The sequence below is a fragment of the Mycteria americana genome, chromosome 3, assembly GCF_035582795.1.
Source record: "Mycteria americana isolate JAX WOST 10 ecotype Jacksonville Zoo and Gardens chromosome 3, USCA_MyAme_1.0, whole genome shotgun sequence".
NCBI classification, from domain to species: domain Eukaryota; kingdom Metazoa; phylum Chordata; class Aves; order Ciconiiformes; family Ciconiidae; genus Mycteria; species Mycteria americana.
Window position 1 is genome coordinate 46,728,174 of NC_134367.1, and position 27,957 is coordinate 46,756,130.

The 27,957-nt window shown below is 38.3% G+C and overlaps 1 protein-coding gene across 10 annotated transcripts in view; it reads right to left on the minus strand.

Moving 5' to 3' along the window:
* Positions 1–3,469: 3,469 nt before the first annotated feature.
* Positions 3,470–27,957, minus strand: part of USP45 (ubiquitin specific peptidase 45) — a 60,347-nt gene continuing 35,859 nt past the window's right edge. For 5 of the 10 annotated variants that reach the window (XM_075498422.1, XM_075498418.1, XM_075498420.1 and 2 more), the window contains 10 exons: positions 21,002–21,089; positions 17,260–17,341; positions 16,165–16,256; positions 14,024–14,080; positions 12,515–12,658; positions 8,747–9,416; positions 6,935–7,032; positions 6,465–6,551; positions 5,841–5,994; positions 3,470–4,625 (listed from right to left, as the gene is read on the minus strand). In XM_075498422.1, coding sequence (XP_075354537.1) covers positions 4,492–4,625; positions 5,841–5,994; positions 6,465–6,551; positions 6,935–7,032; positions 8,747–9,416; positions 12,515–12,658; positions 14,024–14,080; positions 16,165–16,256; positions 17,260–17,341; positions 21,002–21,089 — 1,606 coding nt within the window. In that variant the 3' untranslated portion in view covers positions 3,470–4,491. Of the gene's footprint in view, positions 4,626–5,840; positions 5,995–6,464; positions 6,552–6,934; positions 7,033–8,746; positions 9,417–12,514; positions 12,659–14,023; positions 14,081–16,164; positions 16,257–17,259; positions 17,342–21,001; positions 21,090–27,957 lie in introns of those variants that run through there. The other 5 variants (XM_075498424.1, XM_075498425.1, XM_075498426.1 and 2 more) reach the window with 5 other exon arrangements.

Here is a 27,957-nt window from a genome sequence, read left to right on the forward strand (position 1 = left end):
TTGTTTTTCCTTCACCACTAAGTATTTGTAGCCCTCTCTTAGGAGAACAGACTTACACAAACACCATGTCTGTACATGTATTGGTGTAGATAGGTTAGTGTAATAAATCTTTTCCCCATCACTTTTTGTCATATTTAGCATAAATGTTATATAAATCCAAAGATAACAAAGTTCTTTCTGAGGAGAAAGACTTTATAATCATCTGGGCTAACTCCTTAGCTGATACAGCCATCTTTGTTGATGCTTCTGCTCTGGGCAGGTTTTTGTAGGGGGTTCCAGTTGTCCCTTTGCAACTCAAGTACTTCTCATAAATTAGGTTTACTTACTGAAGAGTGAGGAACTATTTACTTTGCTTTCTTTCTCATTGTTTTAAAGGCACTGTCTTGTGACTGGTCAGCAGAGAGCTGCTCAGGAGTCACAGCTTTTCTCAGATACCTGTATTGCAATCTGTAGGTAGAGCCAGTGTGGTGGTAGGCAGAGGCAAGACTATAGTTACATTAGCTCTTCCAGTAAGAGTTCCAGCTAGTTCATGGAACGCAAGTGATGGGACTGGGAAACATTGTTAAGGTTAAGGGTCAATGAAAGAAAAGACATTGACACAGAGGCTTATGGAGACCCCAAAAACACAAAGAACAGATGAGGCTGATGAAGAAACCAGTGGTGCCCTTGTGAGAACAGAAGGGTGGGACGAAGAGAAAGCTGTTTCTAAGCTATTCCACATAAAGAAGCAGGCTACTGCACTTTCTCGGGGGAGGGGGGATAGGACACGGACGGGGACCACGAAGATACGGTGTAGCTCTATGAAGAGTAGATGCTGTAGACCTGAAAAGATTTTTGGTCTGGTAACAGAAGATATTTTAAGGTGAGTCTTAAACTTTAGAGCCCTTCGGTTAAATTCTGAAAACACATAGCTTTTCAATAGCGTGCATGCATCTGGCAGTTGCAGGAAACTATGAGTTCCTAGACACTGCAAATAGCTTCTAGAATCATGTTTAACATTTGTCCTGGTTTTGGCTGGGATAGAGTTAATTTTCTTCCTCGTAGCTGGTATAGTGCTGTGTTTTGGATTTTAATATGAGAATAATACTGATAATACACTGATGTTTTGGTTGTTGCTAAGTGGTGTTTACACTAGTCAAGGACTTTTCAGCTTCCTGTGCTCTGCCAGGTGCACAAGAAACTGGGAGGGGGCACAGCCAAGATAGTTGATCCAAACTGACCAAAGGGCTATTCCATACTATATGATGGCATGCTCAGTATAGAAACTGGGGGGAGTTGGCTGGGAGTAGTGATGGCTGCTGGGGGACTGGCTGGGCGTCAGTCAGCGGGCAGTGAGCGGTTGTATCAGTTGTTGTTTTTTTTTCCTGGGTTTTGTTCCTCTCTCACTCTCTTGTTGTTTTCCTTCTCATTACAGTTTTTGTTGTTGTTGTTGTTCCAATTATTAAACTGTTCTTATCTCAACCCATGAGTTTTCTTACTTTTGCGCTTCTGATTCTCTCCCCCATCCCACTGGGGGGGAGGGTGAGCGAGCGGCTGCATGGTGCTTAGTTGCTGACTGGGGCTAAACCACAACATTTTAGCAAACATAGGATATACACCCTTTTTCCTGGAATGCTCTGACTGTCTCTTGCAGTTCCTGATAAGGAACCGTAACAAGTCTTCAGTATGCATATTTATGTACAATCACTTGCTTTGGAGCCAAATTTTGCCACAAAAAAAACCCCAAACCCTATGTCTTAAAGGACACAGTAAGTGTGACTTGCATCTAAAACTGTGTATGACATCTCGCGTTAAGTCATCATTTCTTCATTCTAAAGCTGTAACTTCACTCGTTGCCCTCATTTTTAGAGAACGTTTCCTTCTATAGTATTTTTGTACCTGTTCCTGACTCTGAACTTACTGGAGCTGCTGCTAACATTGCTTTTTATTTCAACTCAGGAAGCCTCATCCAGGAGCAACAGTGATGGCTATCTCTGATAAAGGCGTTGGCTTTTTTTCATGCTATTTTCTCTCCATGTTCTATAAAATATCTTAATAGCAAGGAAATGTTCCCTGGCTGTTAATGAGGAAATAATTGTGCCAGCGTCTTTCATGGCATCCTGGTCAGTAAGTCCCCTTGGGAGGATTTCAGTGGTCCAAACAGTGTGTGAACTCTGGTTAAAGAGAAGCGAAGATCACCTCAAGGGTTTCCTGAAAATAGCATTAAAAATAAGAAATAACAAGTTAAGAACCTTTTTCTGTTTCTCTCCTAGTTTTGTACTCTAGGGAGGTAGTTCTAGGCTAAAAAGTAGGAGATTAATATAGGTACTTCAGTAGTTTTACAGCAGTCAGCAAAACTAGGAACTTCAGGCCTCATCTAGTCAGTCTGTCTGCTTTAAGGTAGATGAAATACGCTCCATCTGTGGTCTCCTAGCAAGATTGTGTCACTGAAGTGAAACTTACTTAGTATGTGCTGTGACTCTTGCCCAGAACTAATTTTGAGTTTTGATCGGCTATATACAAAGAGGGGGGAGGTGGGTGTAGGTGGATGAAGGGTATGGGAAGATAAGGAGGTAAAAGAGAATTAACATATTTTAACCAATTCTAGTCTAAACATGATTTTTTTTTTCTTTCTTTCTTTCTTTCTTAGTGTAGACTCAGGTTAAGGTGTGTTTAGCTGGAATACAGATGGCTAAAGCTGACGGCTTGGCTTCTCTGAGTTTTACTACTTTTGGGTAAACTGAGACAATTTTAATCTGTGGAGGAGAAAAAATGACTGTGTTGGCCAAAATACATAGCCTAATTTTGACCTAAACAGGCAAAGGAGTTTTCCTTTGGAAAATAAAATCCTGTGTGACCAGGGGCTCACTGCATTACAACAATCAGTTGTACGGCCTAACAATCCTTAGTGCCTGCACAAGTATATACAAGTCACGTGGCTTGTATATACCTCAGCAGTTTGAGCAAATGCAACTATGGCAGGTTTTGCTATTTTCTTATGCAAAAGAGTGAATGCAGGTGGGATGAAGCTCTGAAGCGGAACTAGAGAATAAAGTCGTGCAAGTAGGTATGACAACACGTGGTAGAGACAGTAATAGGGACAGCATGTTTTTTCACCAAAAAACATTTCCATAAATGAAGATAGTAAGCAGAAACAAACATAGTCTTTTCTCGACCAAAGAGCAAGTTGGACAGGATGGAACTGTTACAGAAGTAATTTGTATTTAAGTAACTGCTTATTAAATAAATGAATGACCACATAGCTTCAAAGTAGTCATCAGATTTTGACCTTAAAATGTATCTATTACTCTCTGGGGTGGAAATGAGAAATTACCAAAAGAAGTAACAACTCAAAACAGGGCAGTCAAACAGGATACAGAAATAAGTTCTGCCACCAGGACACCTGCTGTCCTCCACTGATGACAAAGGGAAGTCCAGACATCTATCAGAGGGCAAAAGTCATCATTTACTGTCCAACTCACACACACAGTGCAAAAATAATTTATAGTTTATTACTCCTGTGAGAAAAGTATTCAGGAACAGATAAACAAATTCATGTTTAGAACCAAAAGTAACAGAATTACCCAGTTACACTTAACCCCATACATATTCATACACAAGCTTATATGCTGTACATTGTCATAATTACGAAGTTGAAAATTTACTAAATACAGAAGTATTTGCAATTCTCTTTCCTAGTAGGTAAAATGACAATATATATTGATGGATTTATGGTGTGCATATATATATATATACACAAACACACATATCAGAGGATATACATATGCACACCAAGTATATATATGAAAACAAGGCGTAGGTTGCTATACCAGTGCCAGCTGGAGACAGCTGCAAGGGTACTGGGTATCTGAGGATTCACTGTCACTTTGTAGAAGCTGTATTTTCCCACTCTCTTCCCAGCTCTATCAGGAAAGTGCACTGCAGCATCACCCAGAGAGAGCTGATGTTACTCCATTCTGGAAGCACTGTGCTTTCCAATTACTACGTGTGGAAGCAACACAATTTGACAGATTCTTGTTTGCAGAAACCTTAACAGCTGACATCCAACCCAGTGACAGGAAGGATCTGAACTAGATCACAAGAAGTTATATCGTTACTTTATTTTGTTTATATTGTTACTGTACACCAGCAAATCCAGGCACTTAACGCTATCAGTATTTTTGTTCTTGGCTGTTCTAGAAATATAGGTGAAAGCTTATCTTTATTAAAATTAAGAACAAACTTTCCATAGACCTCAGTAGGATAGGACATCATCTTACATTCTAACAGTACGGTATTTTAATGAATCCAGGAATTTTAAATGTTTGGCAAAGTGCATACTTTAAGAGAACCATTCAGATATTTATAATAGATTGACTGAACTTCAGAGTCAACATATGATAAATTCTCTACAAGATAAAGGCACAATATTTACAGGTACTCTTACCACTGCAGCTTTAAATAAGATAAACTAAATAACCACTACCATCTTTTACATTAAACTGTTGAGAATTATAGTAATAATCTTTCGTAAAAAAGTAGATATGCTTGTGCATTTAGTACTCTTGATTCTGGAACCATCTGAACATGGGCATCACTAACATACACCCACTGTCCTCCTGATGCTCCCATGGCTTCTTTTAAACCTGAAATGCAAAAGCAAAAGAAGTTGTTTCTTGTCTTTCATGTCATCATCAAAAAAATACAGTGGATATTTCAAAAAGCAAGAGAAGCTTCTAACCCGCAAGAGTAACTCATGACTTAGATGCAGTCCGGTATTTGTAGTTTGAAATTTACATGTCAAAGAGTACCGTAAGAGAAATTGGTGGAAGGCAATGATTACAAATGTACACTGCCATCACTTTTTTCATATTTTTTTCAAAAAGCCTAAGACATTTCAAGTACAGCTTACTGAGAGCTAACAGTAAGTTATACTAGCATGCAACAAGTTCTGACGTAGAAAAAAAATCATATTTAAAAAGCTGACCAGTGTGAAATTAAGAACACAAAAAGATCTAATCTGTTCTAATAATCACTGCAAGGGAAGCATAAGACTGAGGGAGACTTCCGTTTCAAAAATAATATTAAAAATTGCCCTTCTGGGAAATAAGCTTGAAATGCAAAGTGATACTACTACACAGCATAGACAGGATAGTGCTTGGTTCTCACTCCCCCCCCATGAAGGGAAACAGTAAATACATTTACCTTACTCTGACAGCTCAACATTCTTGCCTCCACAAATCATTCACTAACAGATTCTATCCTAGAATCTTATTTCGTTCTGCATATCGAAAAGATATTAATAAGAACTAGTGTGCTGTTCTCAAAATACCAACAGAAACCCAACAGCAACTCTCGTATCCTCCATGAAAAAGTTTCTTGCTGTTCACATTAAACCAGAGTATTCCGGTTTTTTAAGCATTAAAAAATTTTCAATCTTAAGATAGGTAAAATGCTTAAATATAGGGAGAACTTAATTTAAATTGTCATGGATTTAGCTCTTGTACTAGAACATTTTCAAATACCACATATGCCAAATAATTACATTTGACCAGGCACAACTGTTCATCTGGACATACTATTTTGATTAGGGAAGAGAGGAGAGTTTTCTGTCAATTCTCTGTTTAATAACTGAACCAAAATTCCATTATTCACTCAGCTCTGTGAGGGGTTAATACAGAAGTAGGTCAGGTACTGGATGTAACAGAAAAAGACCCAACTGATTTATGTGGCCCTAAACATGACAGAATATTCTGAGCTAAAACAATTATTTGCTATAAATCCCCTTAAGGATAAGGAGCTGTAGCCAGTGGTTGCTTTTGGTTTTACTCACAGAGAAAGGAGGCTCTGTTTGTACGTACCCAGAACATTTTTAGTGGTAGAAATATGTTCTAGTAATTTCTTGGAGGGTGTCCTGACTTTCACATACGCCGCATAATGACCGCCTCTCATTGACCCACTGTGCTCCACTATTCCGTAAAGACTATATAGCACTCTTGCACCATCTGTAACATTCTGCAGTCCCAGAAACACAGAAAACAAAGATAAATTCTTTCACAATGAATTTTACAGATATCTTAACTAGCTGTCAACAGTATTACTTTAAAAGAAGCAAACAGACATCGACAGCATTTCCAAGGGTGAAATACATCTATTAAAAATACTCAATAGTCTTATTAATTGAATTTAGTTACCATGGAAGCAGAGCAATACTTGTCCTTAATGCTGTTAGACAGACACCACCAGGGCAACATAGCTTAACTAATACTAGTTAGCATCATTGATATTCTTGATACAAATGGAATTTCAATTAGTTAAAATTCTGATCTCAGCATACTATTTGAAAACATTCACTCTATAATTTCTCTAGGAAAGAAAGAAATAATAAACATCATCATCATCTTCATCATCATCAATCAAGTTTAACTTGTCCTCGGAACAACAATGGTTGAAGTACAATAAAAATAAAGATTTGAAATGTGTACCTTGCAAGATGCAGAACAAAATGGTGCTAAGTCTAAAATCAGTGGGAAATCCACGTGCCTATTTACTTTCCGTAGACTCAAACCGGCCTTCAAAAGAAAAGAAAAAAAAATACTGTAAAATAAATATTTTTACTAGGAAGCTTTTTAAAGCCAAGGTGTATTACTATACTATTAAAATAAACCAAAGCCAAGAATAAGATTGTAACTGATACAAACATTCTTTGTTATGTTTTCAATACAGTGCCTGCTACACATAAGCATGATGGACACGTAAGGGGTTTCCCTGGATACATCTGAATGGTTAAATGCACTCTGAAGGTATTAGTCAAAAAAACATAAGCATGTTTCAAACAGTGATTCTACCAGTTCTCCATATAAAAAGCAAATATTGGGTATGCACAATGACACTTAAAGAACTGCTTGTCCACCAGTGGGGCAGAGGAATATACAAGAGGGTTTTGGCCTTTTACCTGGTGGAATCTTTTCAGATGGAGAATAAGAATAGCAGGAACTGAAGAAATCAGCAGCTGTTTCCGAGCATTTGTGTAGACACCTTCCATTTTCTTTTCTGTATTTATGAATACCAAAATAATTTGTAAAGTGAAGGCAGTCACACAGAATTTAAGTATTTTTTAAACATCTGACAGAATAGTTCTATGTTGCAGTGATTTTGTACATGTTATATAAAATGCAAGGGAAATTTTGTGGAGTAACAGAAAAATATTTTCTCATTTTTCCAGTTTTTAATAAACATAATTGCCAAATCTGAGCATTATTTTAGCCTATCCTGTGCAAATCAGATCAAAAGTTGGAAACATGTACACTATCTAGGTCAGCTTGCATGCTGGGATACCTACATTGTCTGTTACTATAGCACCCAACTTTCCTGTTAAAACCATTTCACCTGAAATAAATGGATGATCACTGGAACAAGAAATGGAAGGCACAGGTCTCTATCTATGCTAATGTCCTAACCACTAAGACAGAGATTAATTTTCCATTCTTCAGTTCTTTCTGAATGACTACATACTTTGTGCTTATTTACGAGAAAGGTCTGAGGAAGGGTGTCTACTTCAGGATTCCTCATAACCTGCTGGCTTGAGCACACAGGATTGGGATATGTGGACTCCAATCCCCCTGTGGTGCAGAGGGAATTGAACCTGGGGCTCTTACCAAAAGTAGCTCAGTGTCTAGATATACAGTAAAAGGGAACATGCCACCAGCATTTTTTTCACTGAAAAAATTAATTAATTTACTGGTTTTACACATGTCCAAAGGAAAAGATTTCATCTGGGGTAGAATGGAGCGTTTCATGTAGAAGTAGGTGACTTCATAAATCTTTTGTTTTAGAAGGAAAAAAATTAATAATTATTAGTTATGAACTGATCTTTCTTTTCCATTTTTCACTGTGCCCATGGCAGCACAATATTATTTATATACCACTTACTCTCAGTCCAATAGTGATAAATGAATTATTATAAAATACTATTTTTAGATTCATTTTTCTGAATTTACTCATGCTTAATTTCTATCTCTCCGGATATCTATAAATGTGCAGCAAATGGGCAATTTTTTGTTACTGTAAGACCTGCCTTTATATTTTATTTACAAATAATCAGAAGACCTTAATTTTTTTATCCTTCTGAATTACTATACATTAAAAAAAAATCCTCCAGTCCTTTTTAAAAGTTTATTTTTCATTATATTTTAATTGTTTTTCTTACTCAGAACCTTAATGGTCTGCTTGGGCGATACAAACATCGAGGAAAACATTGTCACAAGAAGGTAGTTCTCTCTCATCTCCATTCTTACAAATCTTTGTAAGTTTTTTTCCCCCCCTCTTCATTACAGGTGTCTTTTTTTGCCCCTCTTACATACTTAATTATATTACTTCCCTGAGTATGTAAGTTGCTAGAGCTGAATATTACAGCATCTATTTCAAAGCTTCTAGGATTGTGAAGAACAGAAACAGCAGCAAAGATTAATATCAAACAATAAGCCTACTCAGTTTTTGGTCATCTTTAAGTTACTTATCTTGGATAAAACAAAGAAAAGATGCAAAATAAATTCTGAGCTACATCTACGATTATGTTCTAATATAAAATTTAGTGTTGCTGCCTTCACAGGATGAAGTTTTAAGTTGCTAGAAGCAAGTTCTGCTTGAGGAGACATTTTCTATTTAGCCGCAAGGGGGAGGCCCGTGCTGGAGCAATGAAACAGCAGCGAGTGCACAGGTTTTGAGAGGCAATTTTGTAGTGTCCAGACAGATACAAGCACTTTACCTGTGGAGTTGGTTTTCTTCTGATACTTGTGTTTCCTTTCTGTGCAGCTCTCACATAAAAGCTTGTTATTCCCCATTAGGAGCTCTACAGAGGTGAACTGGTAAAGGCAGGACTGAACAGAACATTCCTTTGAGCTAGTTATGTAGCTTTGGGAAAGCGTCTGGAAAGCATTTTGAGGGTTTTGGGATAGCGGGGATTTGTCTACTGAGAACATGGAATTATTCGATAAACCTAATGCTGGATCCCCACGGCTCGATTTTTTATCTTCAGTTATAGTACCACAGAGGCTGAGCTTGGATATGGCACTGGAAATCATCTCATCATTACTGTCACTTGGCTTGTTGTGCGGCATTTTAACATTTATGTGGTTGACATGCAAACCAGACACGTTGCTGGACGGGCTGAAAGCTGTTTGCTTAGAAGCACTTTCGCTTTCTGAGGCTTCGCTGTCTGCATCAAAGCTGCTTTCAGAGCGGCTGGCTTCCTTCTCACTGCCGTCCGTCTGACTTCCATTTACAGCAGAGTCAGCAGTTGTGTCTTTGGAGTACAGGATGCCAGAGCTACCTTCCAGCTCAAGCTTTTTGGTTTTTTCCTGCATGATAACAGGACTTTTTTCTTCTTCGTTACAGGAAGCTTTCCTGGCAAGCCGTCTCTCCTGGTTCAGTTGATTCTGTAAATTATAGCATTATTATTTCAGTAATATAGGGGAGAAAAAGAAAACAGATCTGTGATCTAACATAGCTTTTGAAACATGACAAATTCAAAGCAAATTAAACCTATTATTTTATATTCTCCATCTCTCACGTGTTTAAGTGAGTTGATCTCCTTAAGATCTTTTTAAACCAACTTAGGATTAGAAACCTACACCCCAGTCAGCTAAGAGCATTATACTTACTGTGAAATCAATACTTCCCACAACTAATTACATTCACTTCGTGACAGCTGTAGATGGAACATTTGAAGTGGTATTCACTTAATCTAACTTAAGCTTCTAAAAGGTTCTCAAGTTTAAGCTAGTCCCCTAGCCTCCCATCAGAGGCCTTACCTGATGAGCAGCTCCAGAATAAAATTCGACTCACCTTGTAGGCATTTGTCTTAGAATTAAATAAAGCATCCCATGTCATATGTTTGCTAATTTGTATATTATCTGAAGTTGATTTTTTTAATTTTATCAAGATTGCAAGGAGAAAAAAAAAAAACCTGTGCTGCCACAGAAAACTACTACTGTAGATTTAAAAAAAAAAAAAAACAAACCACCTTAAAGCTGCCATAATTTTAAGTAATTTATAAGCGTTCATGATTCTTTCCTTTTGTTTGGCTTCTTTCCAAAAGAAATGAGCAAATTTCCTTCCCTTTTGCTTTTTCCTTTATCTGAGTTTGATCAAAATTCCAGTGATGCCAGTGGGAAGCCTTCCATTAACCTCAACAGTTTTGAGTTGGGCCTTTTCTCCTGTAACAATCAATGTCTGCACTTTCTTTCCATTCTTTCCTTTGTTTCTAGCACATGTCTTTTTGCTACTTCTGTCTCATTCTCTTCTCCTATCAGTTTTTTATATGGTTACTCTGTTACATTTTGTCTTCACATGTATTTAGTGTATTAGGACCTGTTTCAGAAGAGTATTTACAGTCTCCAACAGGGCACAGACCCTTCCAGTGGGGCTCACTCAGACATGAGGTAAAAGAATCTAAAATTGTCATGACCTCATAACGTATAGGCTAGGCATATTCCTAAAATAAGGCTCGACACTCCCCCTGAGTGTCAGGAGCCCTGCACCTGCACCTTCCACTTCCTGGCATTAATAAGGAAATACCTTTTGAACGCACAAAGTGACACACAGCACGAGTTAAGCTCACATCAGTGCTTTCACAGAACAAACCACAGAAACTAACTTTCACAGGTGGCTTCCTTAACAGGGAACCTAAGTGGAGTGAAATACCCTTCTGCACTCCTGGTCATGTGCCTAAGCTGCAGCGAAGGTGTAACTCGAGACATGGCTTTCTGTTTGGTATTTCCTACTGACTATCTTTAAGTAGCTTCTCATTTGGTAGAGAGGGTTTCTGGACTGTTTTTGTTTTGGATCCCACTTCAGGTCATGGGTACCAAAATGTTCAGCACTACAGGTAACTGCCCAACTTGCAGGCACTGAACTTTGTTCAGTCTATCCCTTAACATATTCAGTTTTAAACTTTAAGCAAGAACTTAAGTCCAAATGAAGTCCATGTGAAAGACAAAAAACATTTGTGAATATTTTCTTAAACAGGGTTTAAACCTACACTAAATGTATGCCTTCATAATTCCAGTCCTTAAGCTCAAAAGCAAGTGAACAGTTTAGCAAAAAAAGGAATAAAATCCCAATAAAAATCATTAGAAACCCCAAAAACTGTTTTCCATTAGGACCATTTCTTGTCTTAGTTAAGCTTGCTTGCTTTATAAATAGAGAAGAGGGAGAGGACCTTGTCTGAAATTACTGCTAGTGTTCAGGGGTATTATGCAAACAGTAGTAAAAAAATTCTTAAAACTGTGACGCTCCCCATTTCAGGAGAGAAGCCTAACAACCAGTGTTCAGGTACTGTTGCCTACAAAACCACCCACGGGACACCCCCCATTTTCACAAGCCAACTTACAAACTGATGAACTGAAGTCACAGAACATCAGCAAACACTGACTGAATTCAACCATTGTTTGTTTTGCATTAGAAGTTCTACTGCAGAACAGATATATTACACTGAAAATCATTCAAAAAAAGTCTAAAATAACGATAAATACATACTGAAAAGATGGAGGGAGAGCGGAGAATCACAAAGCCTCACCAATTAGACAGGCATACTTTATAGGTCACTTGATCCATTCTTATCGAAAGCAGAGTTATTGCTTCCTTTATATTAGTCTGTCTAGTCTAGTTTATTGAACCCATACTATATTTTATTTTCCTAATTTTGAAAGCATTTCAGTAATCGTGTTTTATGTATCAGTATTAACACTATTAAGATTCTAATTGGCCACATAACCCTATATGGACGATAAGGCTTATTTTAAAAAAGAACATTAATAATGACAGTATAGGACATATTATGACATACGACAATAATGACAACGAGAGCCTTTGTCACGTTTCATTAACAATAATATATGTGCACAGTAATTATTACAGATTTTTTTTAATCTGTAAACACTAATACATACAAATAATCAATTCTGTTAGGCTGGCATATTTGCAGAACCCTTTGGCTACCGTCAGAAAGAACAGTATTAGGAGGCCGCACTGGAGACAGGCTGAACCGAACTCCCCGGCCCTCAGGCTGCTGAAGGCCAAGTGGGTTATGGAAACCGTGCTCTCAGTCTCCAAGAGTCTCTGCTGGCTGTACTATTTTTGTTGTACCCCCTGCCAACTAATCCCTCGGACGGCACTAACGCAGACTTGCCTGCTCTCCTAGTCAGCATTACAGTTCTTGGAATTGCAACCAGAAACAAACTAGAAGGACACCAAAAGAAAAGCAGTCAAGAAAACCAAAAGCAACATGAATTGAAACTAACTTGCAGATTTTTTTTTCCTTACAAATGAAACCCTGTGACTGAAAACTAAGCGGTTCCCCATCACTGTCATTTCTCACACTTCTAATAATGACCTATTTTAAAACAACTCTATCTTAGCTATACGTATACAAAAACACCCCCATTGACAGGTGTCAAAATTCCCACCCCTGTAACCCTAGAAACTTCAGAATAAACTCAAGATGACTGGTTAGTGCGAGTATTTAAGTTCTTACCTTGTCTTTTGTTAAGGCGTGTTTCTTGACAAGTTTGGGTTGATTATTCAGTGTAGTGATAGAAGAACAGTTATACTGACCAAGATCTGCCTCCTGTACACTTTTACCTTTACCTGTTCTTCCCAAAGGCACAGGCTTTGCAACCTAAGAAATTAGACAGGAAATTAGGAAAGGAAATATGCCAATTTTGTATTCCTTTGCAACCTACAGAAAAGATGAATATAGGTGGGTTGTTTCCTTTACTTTAGAAAATAGTAACCTACATAAATCCAATTAACTGGCCCCTGAATTGTGGTATAAGACTACTTTCTAATTTTATTTATCATAAACTCACTGTCAACATCTTCGAAAGTTCAACTGAAAGCCACAAGAAATAGGAATGATACAAAATTCCTGTACAGAATACATACCAAATAATCTATTCTAGTATTGTATGAGCACAGGCGTATCTGTACGAGATGTGCATTTATCAAAGGGGAGACAGCTGCCCATAAGTCTCTGGTGCAGCCTACCACCTTATGACGTGAGGAAGGAGCTGCCGCACATCCCCCATCACATTAAAGGCAGCAGCGTACCTAGACTATAAAGGAAAGCGACAACCATAAAGTAATGCACGTCCTGAAGTAAGCGCAGCGATTGCTAAAAGCCACCACATCTCTCTCTCAAACAGAACCCATGAAGTTCCCATGTTACACATGTGAGCCAGGAAGCACAGGGGCCCAGATACTCAAAATGTTCTTAAAGCTTTAATTCCCAGAGACATCTGCACTCTGTGCCGCAACAAAGATGAAGAATTTATTATGAACAAAACTGGTGTTTGGAGACAAGTACATTTTATACAGGATTAAATATTACATTAAATACTCTCCCTTAAATATACATGAATATATGCAGGATGAGGGAAGAACCACTCCCAATGCATCCCCCTCCTCTCAAATGAAAAGCCCAAATCCTGCAAAACTAGAGTATATGCCTTCAAAGGAACACAGTTCCTCTGCAGCTAATGGAGGCATTCTGTGAGCTACTTACACTGAAAACACAGAAAACATCAGAATGAATACATTCAAAGCCTATTCATTTTTACACTGTCTCATCCCGTAGGTACACTTCAGTCCGAAGGGACTCAGTTCTCTAGGTGCAAACCAAAAGGCTAGAATCTAACTTTCTGGACCTTCAAAAAAGTCTGTAATCATTCTATTCAAATACTACTAAATTAAACCAATCTCAGACCTACATATACTGTAATTACAATGGTCATTTGTTCAAAATTTGGACTAATTTAAAAATATATGTACTTATGACATTGTATGTCTCTATATGTATACATATGTATATATATACATAAAATCATATAATGAACACACAGTATGACAGTACATGTATTTATGGACAAGCATATATTTTTAGGCTTGAAATCAAAACTGTGAATATACCTAACCATCTTCATAAAGGTATGTAAAAACAATCCACTGAAAGCAATAGTTATTTATTACATATTCTGTTTCTTACCCTCTCCTCTATTATAGGAAGTGAAAGATCAATGAAAGGTTCTTTTACTGTTGAAATCTTGAAGAAAAAGAGAAAATGCATATTAAATGCAAAGAACAGTATATGGGTTCAGCACATAGCTCCCATTTTAAGTCAAATTATTATCAGAAACTATACAAAAAGCTAATTAGTTACAAGATGTATCCAACTACAATGAAGAACTTCCGAAAAACATTTTTCCTTTTTTTTTTTTTTTTTAATTTTGAGTTAGCTCAGATTTTCTTTCTAACACTGCAGAAAATTTCAGCATACAGATGTAAAGGGCAAGGCCATTCATCTGGGCATGAACTGGGCCTAGAAGCAGTGTGGTGCTCAGTTTCTATGAGCTCCAGACAGATTTTCAAGTCATGTGGGCCTTCTAGATGGTACAACTCTGCAGAAAGCTAACTTTTAGAGTTTCCCCATCCTGGACACTTTTAGCGCAGGCGTTTGACCTCGTACACTGTTAAGCAGCAAGGACTAGTTAATGACAGTTAGATGACAGGTTCTAACCTGATGCTCTCAGAAAAAATTAAGTCAGGCTTACTGGTTACAGCCAAAAGCTTTATTAGGAATTTTCACATCATAACATACACTAGTAAGTTTAAAATAAATCAAATTACTGGGGAAAAGGGGATTAAAAAAAAAAAAAACAAAACCAAAACAACCTTCTTTTCTTTACTGGAGTTTTATTTTGCCAAACCATATAAAATCTAAGCTGAAACTGGAAATATCTGGCAAATCATACCTAAAGACATTTTCTCTCAGCACCTCCCATCTGCCTTTACGGCTAGAACATCCCTTCCAAGCCTGTTCCTTAAGCTCTCTCCTGTGCCGTTCTCCAATTCCTTCCAAAACTGACTTGACTTACCTCTGGAAAGACTGTGAAAAACAAGGCCTTAAAAAAACATAAAAATCATGTTGTATGTGTAAGTTACTGAACACAGTCATGCCCTCAGTTACTGTCATCGTTGCCCTTCTCTTCTATTTGTGACCCTATCTTCCACCTGCAACATTTGATTGGGACTGTAGGCTTATTTTTACCTGTTGTGCCAGGGACTCAGCATGGTTTAGGTTCCCATAAAGCAATAAATGAGATCAAACCTATTGTAACTATGAGGACAGACTGCCTGATGAGCAATGTTCAAACAGGGGTTCCTCTAAAGAGTGAGTTTGCATCAACAAACATTAGTCAAAAATACCTTTGCCAATGCAGGCAAAGGAAAGCGAACACTAAACTCTTCCTCAAAGGGCTACAGCTAGCAAAGTTCCGAGTCCTGTGCAGGCAAAATATAAGAATCCAGGAAAAATAAATGAGACACACAAAACACATACAACCTCTATTTTGTATACAGTCGAAGTTCTTCATTGATACTAGTAGCACATTGAAGTGTAATCTGCACACCACACACAGGGAAGTTTACCTGGCACTGCAGGACTGTGCTTAATTACTCAGACTGATTGATTTACTTAATCTCTATAATATGAAATATAATGTTGTAAACCAAGCACAAATGTAACATTCAATTAGAAAAGTCATGCAAATAAGATTTTTTCTCTTCCAAAGTTAAAGAAAATTATAAGGATCATGGAAAGCATTTATGATGAAATGTCAGTAATATTAATTATGAAAGGATTATGCTGTTCATTAGAGTTATTACATTAATTATCAAAAATAGTTCAAGAAACAAAAAAGTAATTTTAGCATTTCCCCACTCATACTAATTCAAAGTATGTAATTCCCAATTTTCAGGTATATCCCAGAACAGTAGGCAGGAGGATTTACATTTTAAGATAGGTAGGTGTTTTAAAAATATCAAATAAAATTGCGGTGTAACACGGATGATTATAGAATTTGGAACCTCCAGCCTTAAGTTAGACATAAAATCAAGCCCAGTACTTGAATCCTTTTTGCATTCAAAGGACTCCTCTTCTTAGGTTGGGAGGATAATGCTTTAAAGAAGGAATAAATAATTTTAAATGAGAAACTTTCAATAAAGTCTTGTTTTTACAAACAAACAAAACAAGTATAAAATTGGCAATACAATTTTATACTTTCAAGACAACGTAATCAAACCAGTATGTGATCTATTCCACATCAAACCAAATTCCAGAATACCTACATTTTCACATTCCTCACACATGACAGTGCTAGTCAATTCACCAACAAAGATCCTATCTATGAAGTTCATCTTCACACCCTCTCTTCCATATGCTGAAAAAACATTGCCTTTTTTAAATGTGAAAAATAACAGATCCAAAGCCACACTGTAAGTACAACAAAATTCTTTCTAAGATTTATTGTGAAAGCACAATTTTAAACATATTCAAAATGTTTTGAACACAATACAATAACTAATACATCATATACTGTATTATCTCAACATTTTAAAATATTTTAGTGATACGATTCCCTTTTATCCTTCCCTTCCCCACCTACTGTAACAGAGTAATAATACTGTATCTCTCAAGAAGAAGCCTTTTAAATAAAATCTCCATTTTCTTTTGAATACATAATATTGTATTGCCCTGATATAGACACTAGGGTAGCAGACAGGTTGTTACCCTCTCTAAATGGTTTTTGAAACTATAAAACTCTAAAAAATGAGACAAAAGCCTGTTCTCGTACGTCTCTATGTCTTAACTGTTGCAGATTTGGGAAGGGTGACTTTCAAAAGAGCTTAATCATTATTAAGACTTTAATTAAAACAAAATCCCCAAAATTAGAACTTTTGCATAAACACACACACACACACGAATTGATTAAATAATTCTTGTTTTGAAAAACCTGCCTTCTTTTGAAACAGCTTCCTATCCTGGCTTTGTAATCATATTTAGAGTGCTCGTAGTATCACTCAGCTGACAGAAATCAGTTTTATTTATGGGAAGTGGCCTCTCTGAGTGATACAATAATTGTGGCTATATAACAAACCTGAAGATGCAGCAAACTATTTTAGAAAAAAAAATTAAATTCTACCTATCATTACAAGAGGCATTATTAATACAGGGGAAGACTTTATCCCCGATACGAAGATGCAAGTCAGCACATATTAAGCTCTCTATCCTTTAGATACGCACTAGGTGGCACTAGAATAATACATAATAAAAGCCTTGTAACTACAGTACTTCGGGATTGCTGTTTGCAATAGTCAGTTTTGAAGAAAATGGTATTTAAAGACTTGTGCATTTTTAAAAGTATTCAATAGAGGGTTGCATACCTTTGACTTTTCTTCTAGTTTCTTCATCTGCCGTCTTAGTAGTTGGATTATTAAACGCTTTTAAGATACCAGTTTGTATACGCTATAATTAAAAACAAACAAACAAAACATTTAGCAAGTATTTTAAGTGTAAACATTCTAAAAACTATTAATATATGATTAGATTTTATCTACCCTTATTTCAGTAAAATAAGCATAATTCAATATTTTAAAACTACTGTTGTTATTCACTAACAGTGTCAAAGCTACATGAGCTTAACTTTAGTAGGTAACCATCCAAAAATTTCCTCCCCTTAAAAAGGGAGCCGTTGTAGAGCACTCGAGAGGTTATCAAGAAACGGTCAGATTTTCAGTGAACAAACACATTCCATTTCTTCCACTGCTGGGACGGGGGGGGAATGCTGAAGAAAAATGGACTATTACTGATTGACTAGGATACACAATACTTGAAGGCAGCTAAGTATCTTTCAATAGCCAGACTTCAACGACTGTGTTTGGGCAGGTTTTTTATTACTTCTGTTTACTTTCTAACACTGCACATTTCAAAGTTATGTTAGAAAACCTTAGGAGAGACACAAAACTTTTTATGAATCCATATAAACATCATCAACATTTGCTCAAACAATCCTAAAAATTACATTTTTGAAAGAAGAATCAGAAATATGCTAATTCATACAGGTGAGCTGTAGCTGCACCTCAAAACAGGGGTGCTTCTCCCCCCCGTTTCTCAGCTGCCCCGGGACAAGGAGATGCTGTATTCCCGAGACGCGTACCCTGCAGCAGAACCGCGCAGGCTGGTACCAAAGGCGGCTCAGCCCAACCTCCGACACGCTGCGGAGAGGGAAGCCGGAGCCTGCCTCAGGTCCACGGCCAGAGAACACTGCAGCGTGTGACCTGTGTTTCCCTTTTTCCTGGCAAATGTACTGGTCCTCTAATCCACAAACTCTAGTAACACGCACGAGTCTCTCGCATCGGTGTGCAAATGACATTTGCAATTACATGTGTCACTGAAGTCACACTTAGAGCAAAGTACCATTCTAGAGACAAATAGCGATACCAAGCTTCGGCAAGTAACTCAAACCCTCTGTCCTAACAGGAAAAGGATAATAAATAACTCTTGTTTGCAGGCAGCAAATAACACTTTCAAGCCATATATTACAAAAGAGTTACAACGACAGACAGCGTTGGAGGTTCGATTTCCAGTTCAGGCACCCATCAGACCAAGTCATACTCCTACCTTACGAGTATGTGACCTGGCTCGTGAATTAACTCCCGCTGCCCCGAGCTCGGCTTTGTTCATCTTAAAGCCAACAATATACTAAAAGGACTAATCAATAGGTAATTCATGAAGTTGAGCACCATAAATGGGTTTAGGGCCATAAGCAACCCTTTTGTTGGGATTAGCGCGTTGAACCATTTATTTAGGTCAAAGAAAGACATAGTCTTTGAATGGGCAGGGTGCTGCCGACAATGGCAGCAGACATTAATCAATTAGCAGCAGGGTTCAGCCACTTCAGGCCCCGGTGTGAAACCATCTCCGGCCCACATTGCTGGAAACGGCAGACGCTATGTCATCTTTATTGTAGTATCGACAAGCTTTTATCTTAAAAAATCCACTTGCGTACATACGCACTTTCTAACTGTTTTTAGCGTGGATAGGAAAAAGTTCAACACTGGTGTCGGAAAGCCTTTTTATGAGATAGAAAACCACGGAGAAGAGGCAAAAGCGGAATGCGTTGCTTTGATAGTTCCTATAACTAGCACCATGTTATATGTATTTCTCATCAAAACTCTTAGGGTTTAAAAAAAATTTAATCCCGGTAGGGACAGGGAAGCAGGGACGGCCGCCTTCAGCTCTCTCACAGGTGGATGGCAGAGCAACCGGCTGCCCTTTCAGCAGGGCTGTTCCCTCTTCCGAGAGTAAAGTTTAAAAGCGGCGTGAAAGAGGAAGGCTGGCGGCCGTAACCCCTGCTACAGCATCCTGGTGGCTGACACGTCGCTGCAGGCCCTACCCAGCCGGAGCCCGGGCGGTGGGGAGGCCACGGGGGCAGCTGCCGGCTCCCGCGGCAGGCAGAGCTGCTCCTGCCTGTGCCCAGCCGGCACGGCGGCCGGCACTCACCACGGGCCGGACATTCGCCATCTACAGACCCGAAACACGGGATAATTAAAAAAAAAAAAAAAAGATGGAGAGCTTTTAGTAGTACTGACCCTGGCGGAGCAGCCCGAGGTGATATGCACCATTAGGGCAGCAGAGGGGTGCAACTGCAGGGCAGGGTGGGACCAACCTCTCCCTGCCTGGTGATGGGGTGGCGGAAACGCTCTACTGCCCGAAAGGGCACTTGAAATTCTCACCATCTTCCATTACTCTTTTGGTAGCTACCGTAGCTGTCGCCGCTAACAAAACGATTTAAGAGACAAATCCAAACGCGGGTTATCATAATGATAGCACATTCACTGGTGAAACAGGAGATTGACTTGAGGGGAAAGCGCAATCACCCACTGGAGAAGAAGCTTAGTTGTAATAGTTCTGCTTTCGGTGAATCCTCATTTGTGAAGCAAATATAGTTTCCACCTTTGATTACAGGAAAATCAGCAAGCAACAAAATGGTTTCCCTCTACTGCAAAAACATGACAACTGGTCTTTAACTGAAGTCAGCTGCTTCTGTTGCGTGCCCTGTTCAACACCTAATTTTGCAAGCGTGACAGTGGCAAGGTTTAGCTGTTTCTCCCTGTAGTTCAGTTCTGGTTATGATCAAGCGTACTCCTGACAAGACCAATATACACTAATATTCTGGTAGGATGGGGATGCATTCAGCACTAACTCCAGTGCGAGGAACTGGGCTTTATATCTCATCTCCAAGATAATTCAGCTCAGGATCACGACATTCATTGTATTACTAAATGAGAGAGAAGAGGAAGTACATTGGTCGGTACGAGATGTAAGGACCTCCTTTTGATGACACTTAGAAAAGGCTATTTACCAAAATATCATCTGAAAAGAAGGTTCCAAGACTAAATCAGGCAGATGAAATCAGATATGGTCAAAATAGTTCAAGCAAGCAAACACACACTTTCTTGTATTCAACAATGCAGGAGGCAGAAATAACAAAGGAAAAGAAACATGAGAAAAACCACACGGGGACATTTCTAATATAATATACCTTCTTATATACTTAGCATACTTAGATACAGATTTTAAATAATGAAAAGCAGCACCTTATTTATAAAACAAGTAGTTCTTCACACTTTCAAAAGATAAAAGAAACTTTGCAAGATTTTATTTTTGTCCTATTTTTTTTCACTGAACTAGATTTCAATGAAAATTATGGGCAGGCCCACAGCTAGGAGCTGCTAATTTCTGTCCCAAAGCTTTAAAATGCACTTTGCCAGCTAGATCAGAGGTTCTACTTCTACTTTCTTGACTCCTCAGAAGTCCTTTTTTGTCCTTTTTTAATAAAGGCAAACAATTCAGACTCTTACAGTTATCATGATCTACTTACCATACTCTTTCTATTGCTGACTGAAACTTTTATTCCAATCAGCAATTTTAACATAGCAACATAAACATAATTAAATCCTCTTTCAAAAAAGTCATTGTTTTTCTCAAGATAACAAAAATAGCCACTCTTACTCCATTAAGTACATCTTTAAAACACTGGGAACATGAAGAACACTGAAACAATGACTAGTAGTTTACCATACAGTCAAATAAGTTATTTAAAAACACACACAAAGATGTTACCTTTGTTTCTTCAATCCTCATCGCATCCAACAGATAGTGCAGAAGCTCCTGGCTGTCCTGCTGCTGGAACCCTTTAAATCGAGGAGCTCTAGGAAAGAAGCGGTAAGGAATTTAAATGTACCTTGGGAGGTTCTTAATGAGACAGTGCCTACATCAGACTCTTGTTGGATGCCAGGGGTACAGTTAGGTGCAATGGGGCTTTAGGAAGCTCCTGGTGCGGCTGCAATTACACCAGCAAGGCTGCACTGTCGTCTGGGTAGCATTTTGACCCTATGGGGGATGGCTTGACTAAAAATACAGCTTTGCCAGTAGAGTTTCATCCACGCTAGCTGCGCTGTGCTGACAGACTACACCAGTAATTCTGGATGTCCCAATGTCATGGAGGAGAGGGAAAGAAGATTTTCAAAGCGCTTAACCTCCCCCCTGCTATCTCACCCTTCTCTCTACCAAGAAGAAATCTCAAATGTGCATAAAACAGGCTGCATATAGGAACCCAGAAACAGCACTATAATCTGAACTGAAAAAAAGATGATCTTGAAAGAGAAGGTAAGTCACAAGGCATCCAACAAACAAGAACTGCGGGTCAGAATCAAAATGAGAATTTCTTAACTTCTTAAACAGAAGTATACATAACCATCTCTTCCAAATGGCTCTACAGTCAATCAATCCAGTAATCTGCCACTTACTGAGCTGAGTGAACAGTCAATGAGTAAGATGGTAAACATGCTACAAGTAAGTAACATCACACAGCATATGAATTTCAAATGCTATTAAAGAAATATAAGAGAAAACCGTAATAGTATGATACTCTGATATATGTAATTTACACTGTATTCAATCAGTTTTTATTTATGCTAAATTTCTTCAATTAATATTACAGATGTTGGCGATAAATGCTCTAGACATAGGATTTCCATTCTAAGAGCATCACTAATGAGAAAAGCCAGGGTTTGGGGCAGGTTTTCTTGGTAGGAAGAGTTAATCACTCTTACGTTATCAGATCAAAGTTATTCTTATACTTGCTTCACAGAAGCTTTAAAAGGACCTTTTAGCATCGTGAATTATCACCTCACACCATATCCACATGCAAACTTCTGTCCTACAGTCTGACAAACTGCAATATTTCACACCTGAAATTCGTATTAAAACATGTAGTATTACCAGAAGCAAACGAAACACAGCTTCATACCTAAAATGGAAGGAGCCTGAAACGGATGAGACAACCTCTTCACAGTTGTTTTGACTGAGACAATATATTTGAATCTAGATTCCAAAAACTATAAGGTTTGCAAAGGCAGGTAATAAATTGGCTACACATTGTCTGATTTTTTTTCCCCCAAAGCTGCCTACAGGAACTGTATACCCAACCAGGTTTGAGAGAAAAAAAATCTGAGATGACAGAGGTGGAAATTTCACAAGTCTTCTGCACTAATTCAAAGGAACCTTCCTGACTCACCCATCATTAACAGCCTTAACAGTATATCACGTATTTTACTCCCACTGCATATTAAATACAAAAACATTACAAAGTCTAGCTTTTTTGCAATTTCTAAGTGCACCAAAACAAGTTATCTGGACAACCCATGGAAGAACGTAAAGTATCCACACTGTGATTTAATATCATTCACAATATACTGTGATTTAATATACAATATACACACAATATACTGTGATTTAATCACAATATACTGTGATTTAATACGTTTCCTATCATCATCAGTTTACTTTACTAATCTGGATAGCCAGCATTAAAAAGAAAATCCTGATACAATGCTCTTTTCTCATGCTATCCAAGTTTAGAAGACAGGGGATAGTGTGGTCCATCTCATCAGAACTTTATAACCCTTGGTAAAATCTTTTAAAGCCTCATTTCCATGCCACATCCGTAAGCACGGGTGGCAGATACGCCAGCCCCAAGCCCACCAGAATCGGTTCCTGCGCAGCAGCCCCCCGCAGGGATTTCCCTGGCCATCCCCAAAGCGGCGGTGAGCAGCATCTCAGGCTGAGCGTGTGAAGTGGCCTGCAGGAGAAAGCCACGAGCCTGCAGCTCCCCAGCTGTGATTTTGTTGGTGAGGTGAGTGATAAGCACTTCTTGTAGAACCGTGTGCCACAGCCTTCCTTTTTACAATAAAGTTGAAGGAAGGAGGGGTTTTTTTCATGGTTTTTTTGGTTTTGGTTTTTTTTCAGATCCTCACAAGCCAAAAAGCATTAGAGCAGCAACTGAAAAAGATACTGCTTCTGCGTAAATAATAACGTCACTACCTTTTGGACATGCGATACAAAATGACTGTCAAATTCCCAGATTACAAGCCCACCGTCTAGAATAATATATACTGGCTACTCAGGTTAAACAGAGATCTAAGTCACCAAAGACTGCAACAGCTTCTTAAAAAAAAAAAATCTGCTTACTTTTAAACTTTTCATCTCTAGAAACTAAAAGTCTTGAAGGAAAGGGTCTACATGCCTTGGAAAATACACATCTGGTGTCGCCCTTACCCTCTCAGACTACACGGTCCTTTGAGCTGTCCTCCGTGGTGTCTGGCCACAGCACCAGCAGAGACGAGCCAGCTTGCGAGTCAGCCCAAGGACGCAGAAGGGACACTGGCACTGGCTGAGTTTGTACCGTTAACGCTTTACTACGCAGGACAAACAAAAACCAAAGGCTCCACAGGAAAGGCAATTCTCATAAAACGACCACCAGCAGCATCCACATGAGGCTCATAAACCAAAAGAGGAAAAACCTCTGTTTCAGGCTATGCCACCATTTACACCAGTGATTTTTTAGTCAACTGCACAGGGGTAACGTTGCATCTGTTCATAAGCCAGGCATTCAGTAGTCTCAATCACTGCTATTCAGAAAGTGTAGATCCCTTTTGTACTACCCACAGCATCTGAACATACTCTAAATATCATATTTTGCAGGCAGACATTACATAGAAATTACAAAATGCCCTTGTGAATATGTGCATAGATCCTTAAGGTGTTATCCTTACGAAGATAACCACAGCTAAAAGGTTTCTCATAAACAATTTAGATCTCCAGCTTCTTGCAACCCCAAATGAGACTGAGTAAATATTCACTATTAACATACTTCTATTCACATTAACTGGCCAAACCATGCCTGTCTTTCCAGACAAGACACCCTTTAGATCTTTAATTAGAGTCCTGGACCAATTCATCTAAAATGGTATTTGAAAGGGTGGGGTTTTTTGCATTTCCAGTAATGCCACCAAATGGCAGCTGTGGATGTCGCTGCACAATGGGAAGAGCACAAGCAGGTGTAGCCATGTGCACCCCTTCCAAAATCTAGCCCAGGAGACAACTGGCTGAGCAGGGCTCCAACAGGAATTTTATCAAACTGGCAGAGCAGCCAGAAAACCCAACCACTTACTTGGTTACTCAATTTTATTAAGCACATGTTGAGCCAGTTTTCGTGTTCAGCCTCGGATTGCGTGCTCTGGCTAACCAGTGCATCGAGCTGTAAATACGTATCAGTATTTTCTCAAGGCACAATGATCTCAGGTGCCCAGCCATGCTCTTCAGCTGTTCTACAGTTCCTGAAGGGGAGGTTTCTTTCCCGTTCATACACTAAAGCTGCTCAGGTTTGCTTCAGAAATTTGTGCTCATAGACAGGAGAAATTAAAGGCGATCAGAAAATGCATCAGGCGTGCAACGTGCCTACAACAGTAAAACTTAAAGCTGGGCAAGATGTCGAGATGCCAAGTTAGGGCAGAGCAGCCCTGGGCTACAGTGACACAAGGGTCTCGGTTTTGAACTGCTCGCTGGAGGCACTCAGGGATGTAACTGGAGAAGGACCGAAGGTGACAAGGCATCTAAGGTCAGTGCCTAAAAGTAAGTGGAATAAATCTGGACCTGCACGTGCAAAACAACCTGTTCACATTTACAAATAGGATACTTTCACATTTGTACTTCGTATCTACTTTTGACACAAAGTTGACAATAGCCCTAGTTAAAAATGATTTAATGATGCTGCTTTACTATGAGGCTTACTATAATATCTGGAATCAGCAGAGTGGGTGATATTTTTTAGCATTCTTTTTAAAGCTAAATTTTTTTGGTATGCGCAGGTCAACCTAAAAAATTAATTTCAAATTAAAAAAGAAAATCAATAAATTCAAACTTGAAATACTCCTCTTTAAAAAATATTTTTTAAGTATTATAAAAATGCAGGGTTTTGCTTCTATTAATATAAAATGTTTTATTTCCAATTAAATTTATTATAAAAACCAAACACATTCAGAAAAGCACTAGGCCCTTACTTTGGATCCAATAAAACACTCAATATACATTAAAAAAATAAATAACATATGTACCTGCGTGCACGTGTTTACAGGAATGTGAACACATATTTTCACTTTTAAATTCGCTAAAACAGTTTCTCATTGTTTCTTTCACTGAATGGACAGGAATCCGAAATAATCTTTTTTTTTTTAACGCAGATGCCGAAATCAGTTCAATTCTGAGAAACCTAGTTAGTTAGCCACAGTATTATCATTAGGTTTATTTATGAGAAACTTTTTTTCCTGAGACAGTGAGAATCAATGAGTATATTCAGCTTATCTCCTTCAATATATGCACATTAATAGTTCCTGTGTGTAGCGAGAAAACAAAATCTTGCATTTACACAACCTGGATCCTGGTACTAATAGGATTTTTTTTTTTTTTTGGGACCGCAGAAGCAGGGCCACTGCAAGATACATTATAGTAAAAAGGAAGAAAAATGAATAATTACTTGACAAAGAAGCAAGCTAAAACTCCATCACTGTTACAGGAGGTTTTTTCGTTGTAGGCACACCTCACAGAGCTAGATCTTCAATGCAAATCAGAAAAAAGCCCCACACATACCTTTTGTTACTGTTTATGGTTCGCAGTGTGACCTCCCACTGATGAACATACAATAATCGTTTCAGATGAAAATTCATTTACTAAATGATATTTCAAGGGAAAATAGTTTACCTGTATGTTCCATACCGTTCTATTAGCTTAAACGAAAGGAGGAAAAAATGAACTCAGCCATAGCAGTTTCTAATTTCTCGTAGTCTTTCATTTTACTAGCACATAGTGCATCTACGAGGACAAGATTATTTAGGCTTCTCTGTGCTTGTACTAAATCCTCTTCCAACCTCACATAAATCGACATGCTTGAATTTTAATGGAAACAAGGATGATGGGAATGTAACAGCTACCACTTTAGAAGTGAAGTGGCAGGGAAAGTGACTTGTAAAGATGCTATGTAAGCTTTCAGTCATTTACTTGGACTGACAAATTATGTCAGTGGTAACACTCCTTAACGTAGAGTTGATCTGTCATTCAGGTACATAGCATGCTATGTAATGTTGTATATAATTCTAAATATCTCATGTTCTGTGGAAAAACATTTCAGATGAGTGCATTTTTTGGGGGGGGAAAGCCACAAAAGAAAACCAAAAAAACAACAATAAAAAAAGAGGAGGGAGGGAGGGAATTTCACACCACGCAATGCATTTACGGGAAACTTCCTGCACTTATAAACCAGTATTAGGGGGGGAAAAAAAAAAAAAAGAATTAATCCATGCTGATACACAGAAATCTGACAACTAAAAGATGTGCACTCTTGTCTCCTTGAAAATATGCTTCAAGCGAGATCCTTGGCAAAAGTGGGGGACTTGAAGATGGTTGGTTGAGTTGACCGCTCACAGATGTGCTGACATATGGAAGCCAGTGCCAATGCGATACAACCTGTTGTACAGTGTCAGCAGGATAATGACAGAACAGGTTGAACTCCTGCTAATGGCCATAAGTGGTGAAGGACAACTGTGACATCTACATGCATATGACTTATCTAGCTTCTTGCTGCTCATCTGGAGACCAGTTATAATTGCTTGACTGTCAGTTACAGAAATCTTTTTTCATTATGATCTACTTCCTAGAATGTTTTAATGACAAAAATTACATAATAACATAAAATTTTAAAGGAAAAAAAAACCAGTTCTCTAAGCATTAATACTTTTAATTCCTATCTTATACTCATTTGAGGGAAATTAAGCTATCCTTCAAAAGCAAAATCGGGATACAATTCCAGTCATTCAGTCACACTGCACAGAACTGCCATACCTTCACTGTCTCTAATAAAAATCCTCTCCAAAATAATCCTTTCAATAGTTACTATTTTTGAGAAGATACCCTAATACCCTGGAAAACTTCAGAAACAATATTAAGTGGTTGGAAACAGAAAACAGAACAAACTATCTGATTTTTTCCAGTAATGCAAAATGCAGAGGAACACCGTTAATACTGCAGTACCCTATAGAGAAGCAAAGTAAAATGTTTACTTAATGTTACCCTGAAAGAAGAAATTCTGCTTATCTACAGATGACCTTAATCTCTCAAGACTGGTCAGTTACCAATGAAAGTTACGAAAAAGCATGCAAAGGGCCATTTTATAAAAGTTTCCACAATTCACCATATCACTTGGTGATATGATAAAATATCTATTCACTGTCATTATAGAATAGCTAGAATGAAAAGTTTTGTTCTTCCTAAAGCAATCGTTCTCATTAGTGATCCCAAGTTATATGCAGCACTATGACAGAAAATAGAGCAAAATCCTAAAGCATTAGTCCCCATGATTAATCTTATCTCAAACCTGCCCTACAGACAGAAGAGTTCTGCTACCACGAGGTGCTTGGTAGGAAAAAAACCCAACCAAACACAGGCTTGTCCTCACCTGTAACTCTAATAAATAACAACAGACATGGCTGTCCTGCCTCGATGGCATGGACAGACAGGACTTAGCTCTCCTTTGGCCATGCTGGCTGATTTCTTTCATCTTTTTCTGCCTCACCTTCCCCAAAAAGAGAAAACGAGGCACCATCACTTTCTTGCAACGCACTAGATCTCTGCTACATGAGCAAAAAGCACTTGTTAGAAGTAGCTCTGAACGGACATAATAGCTG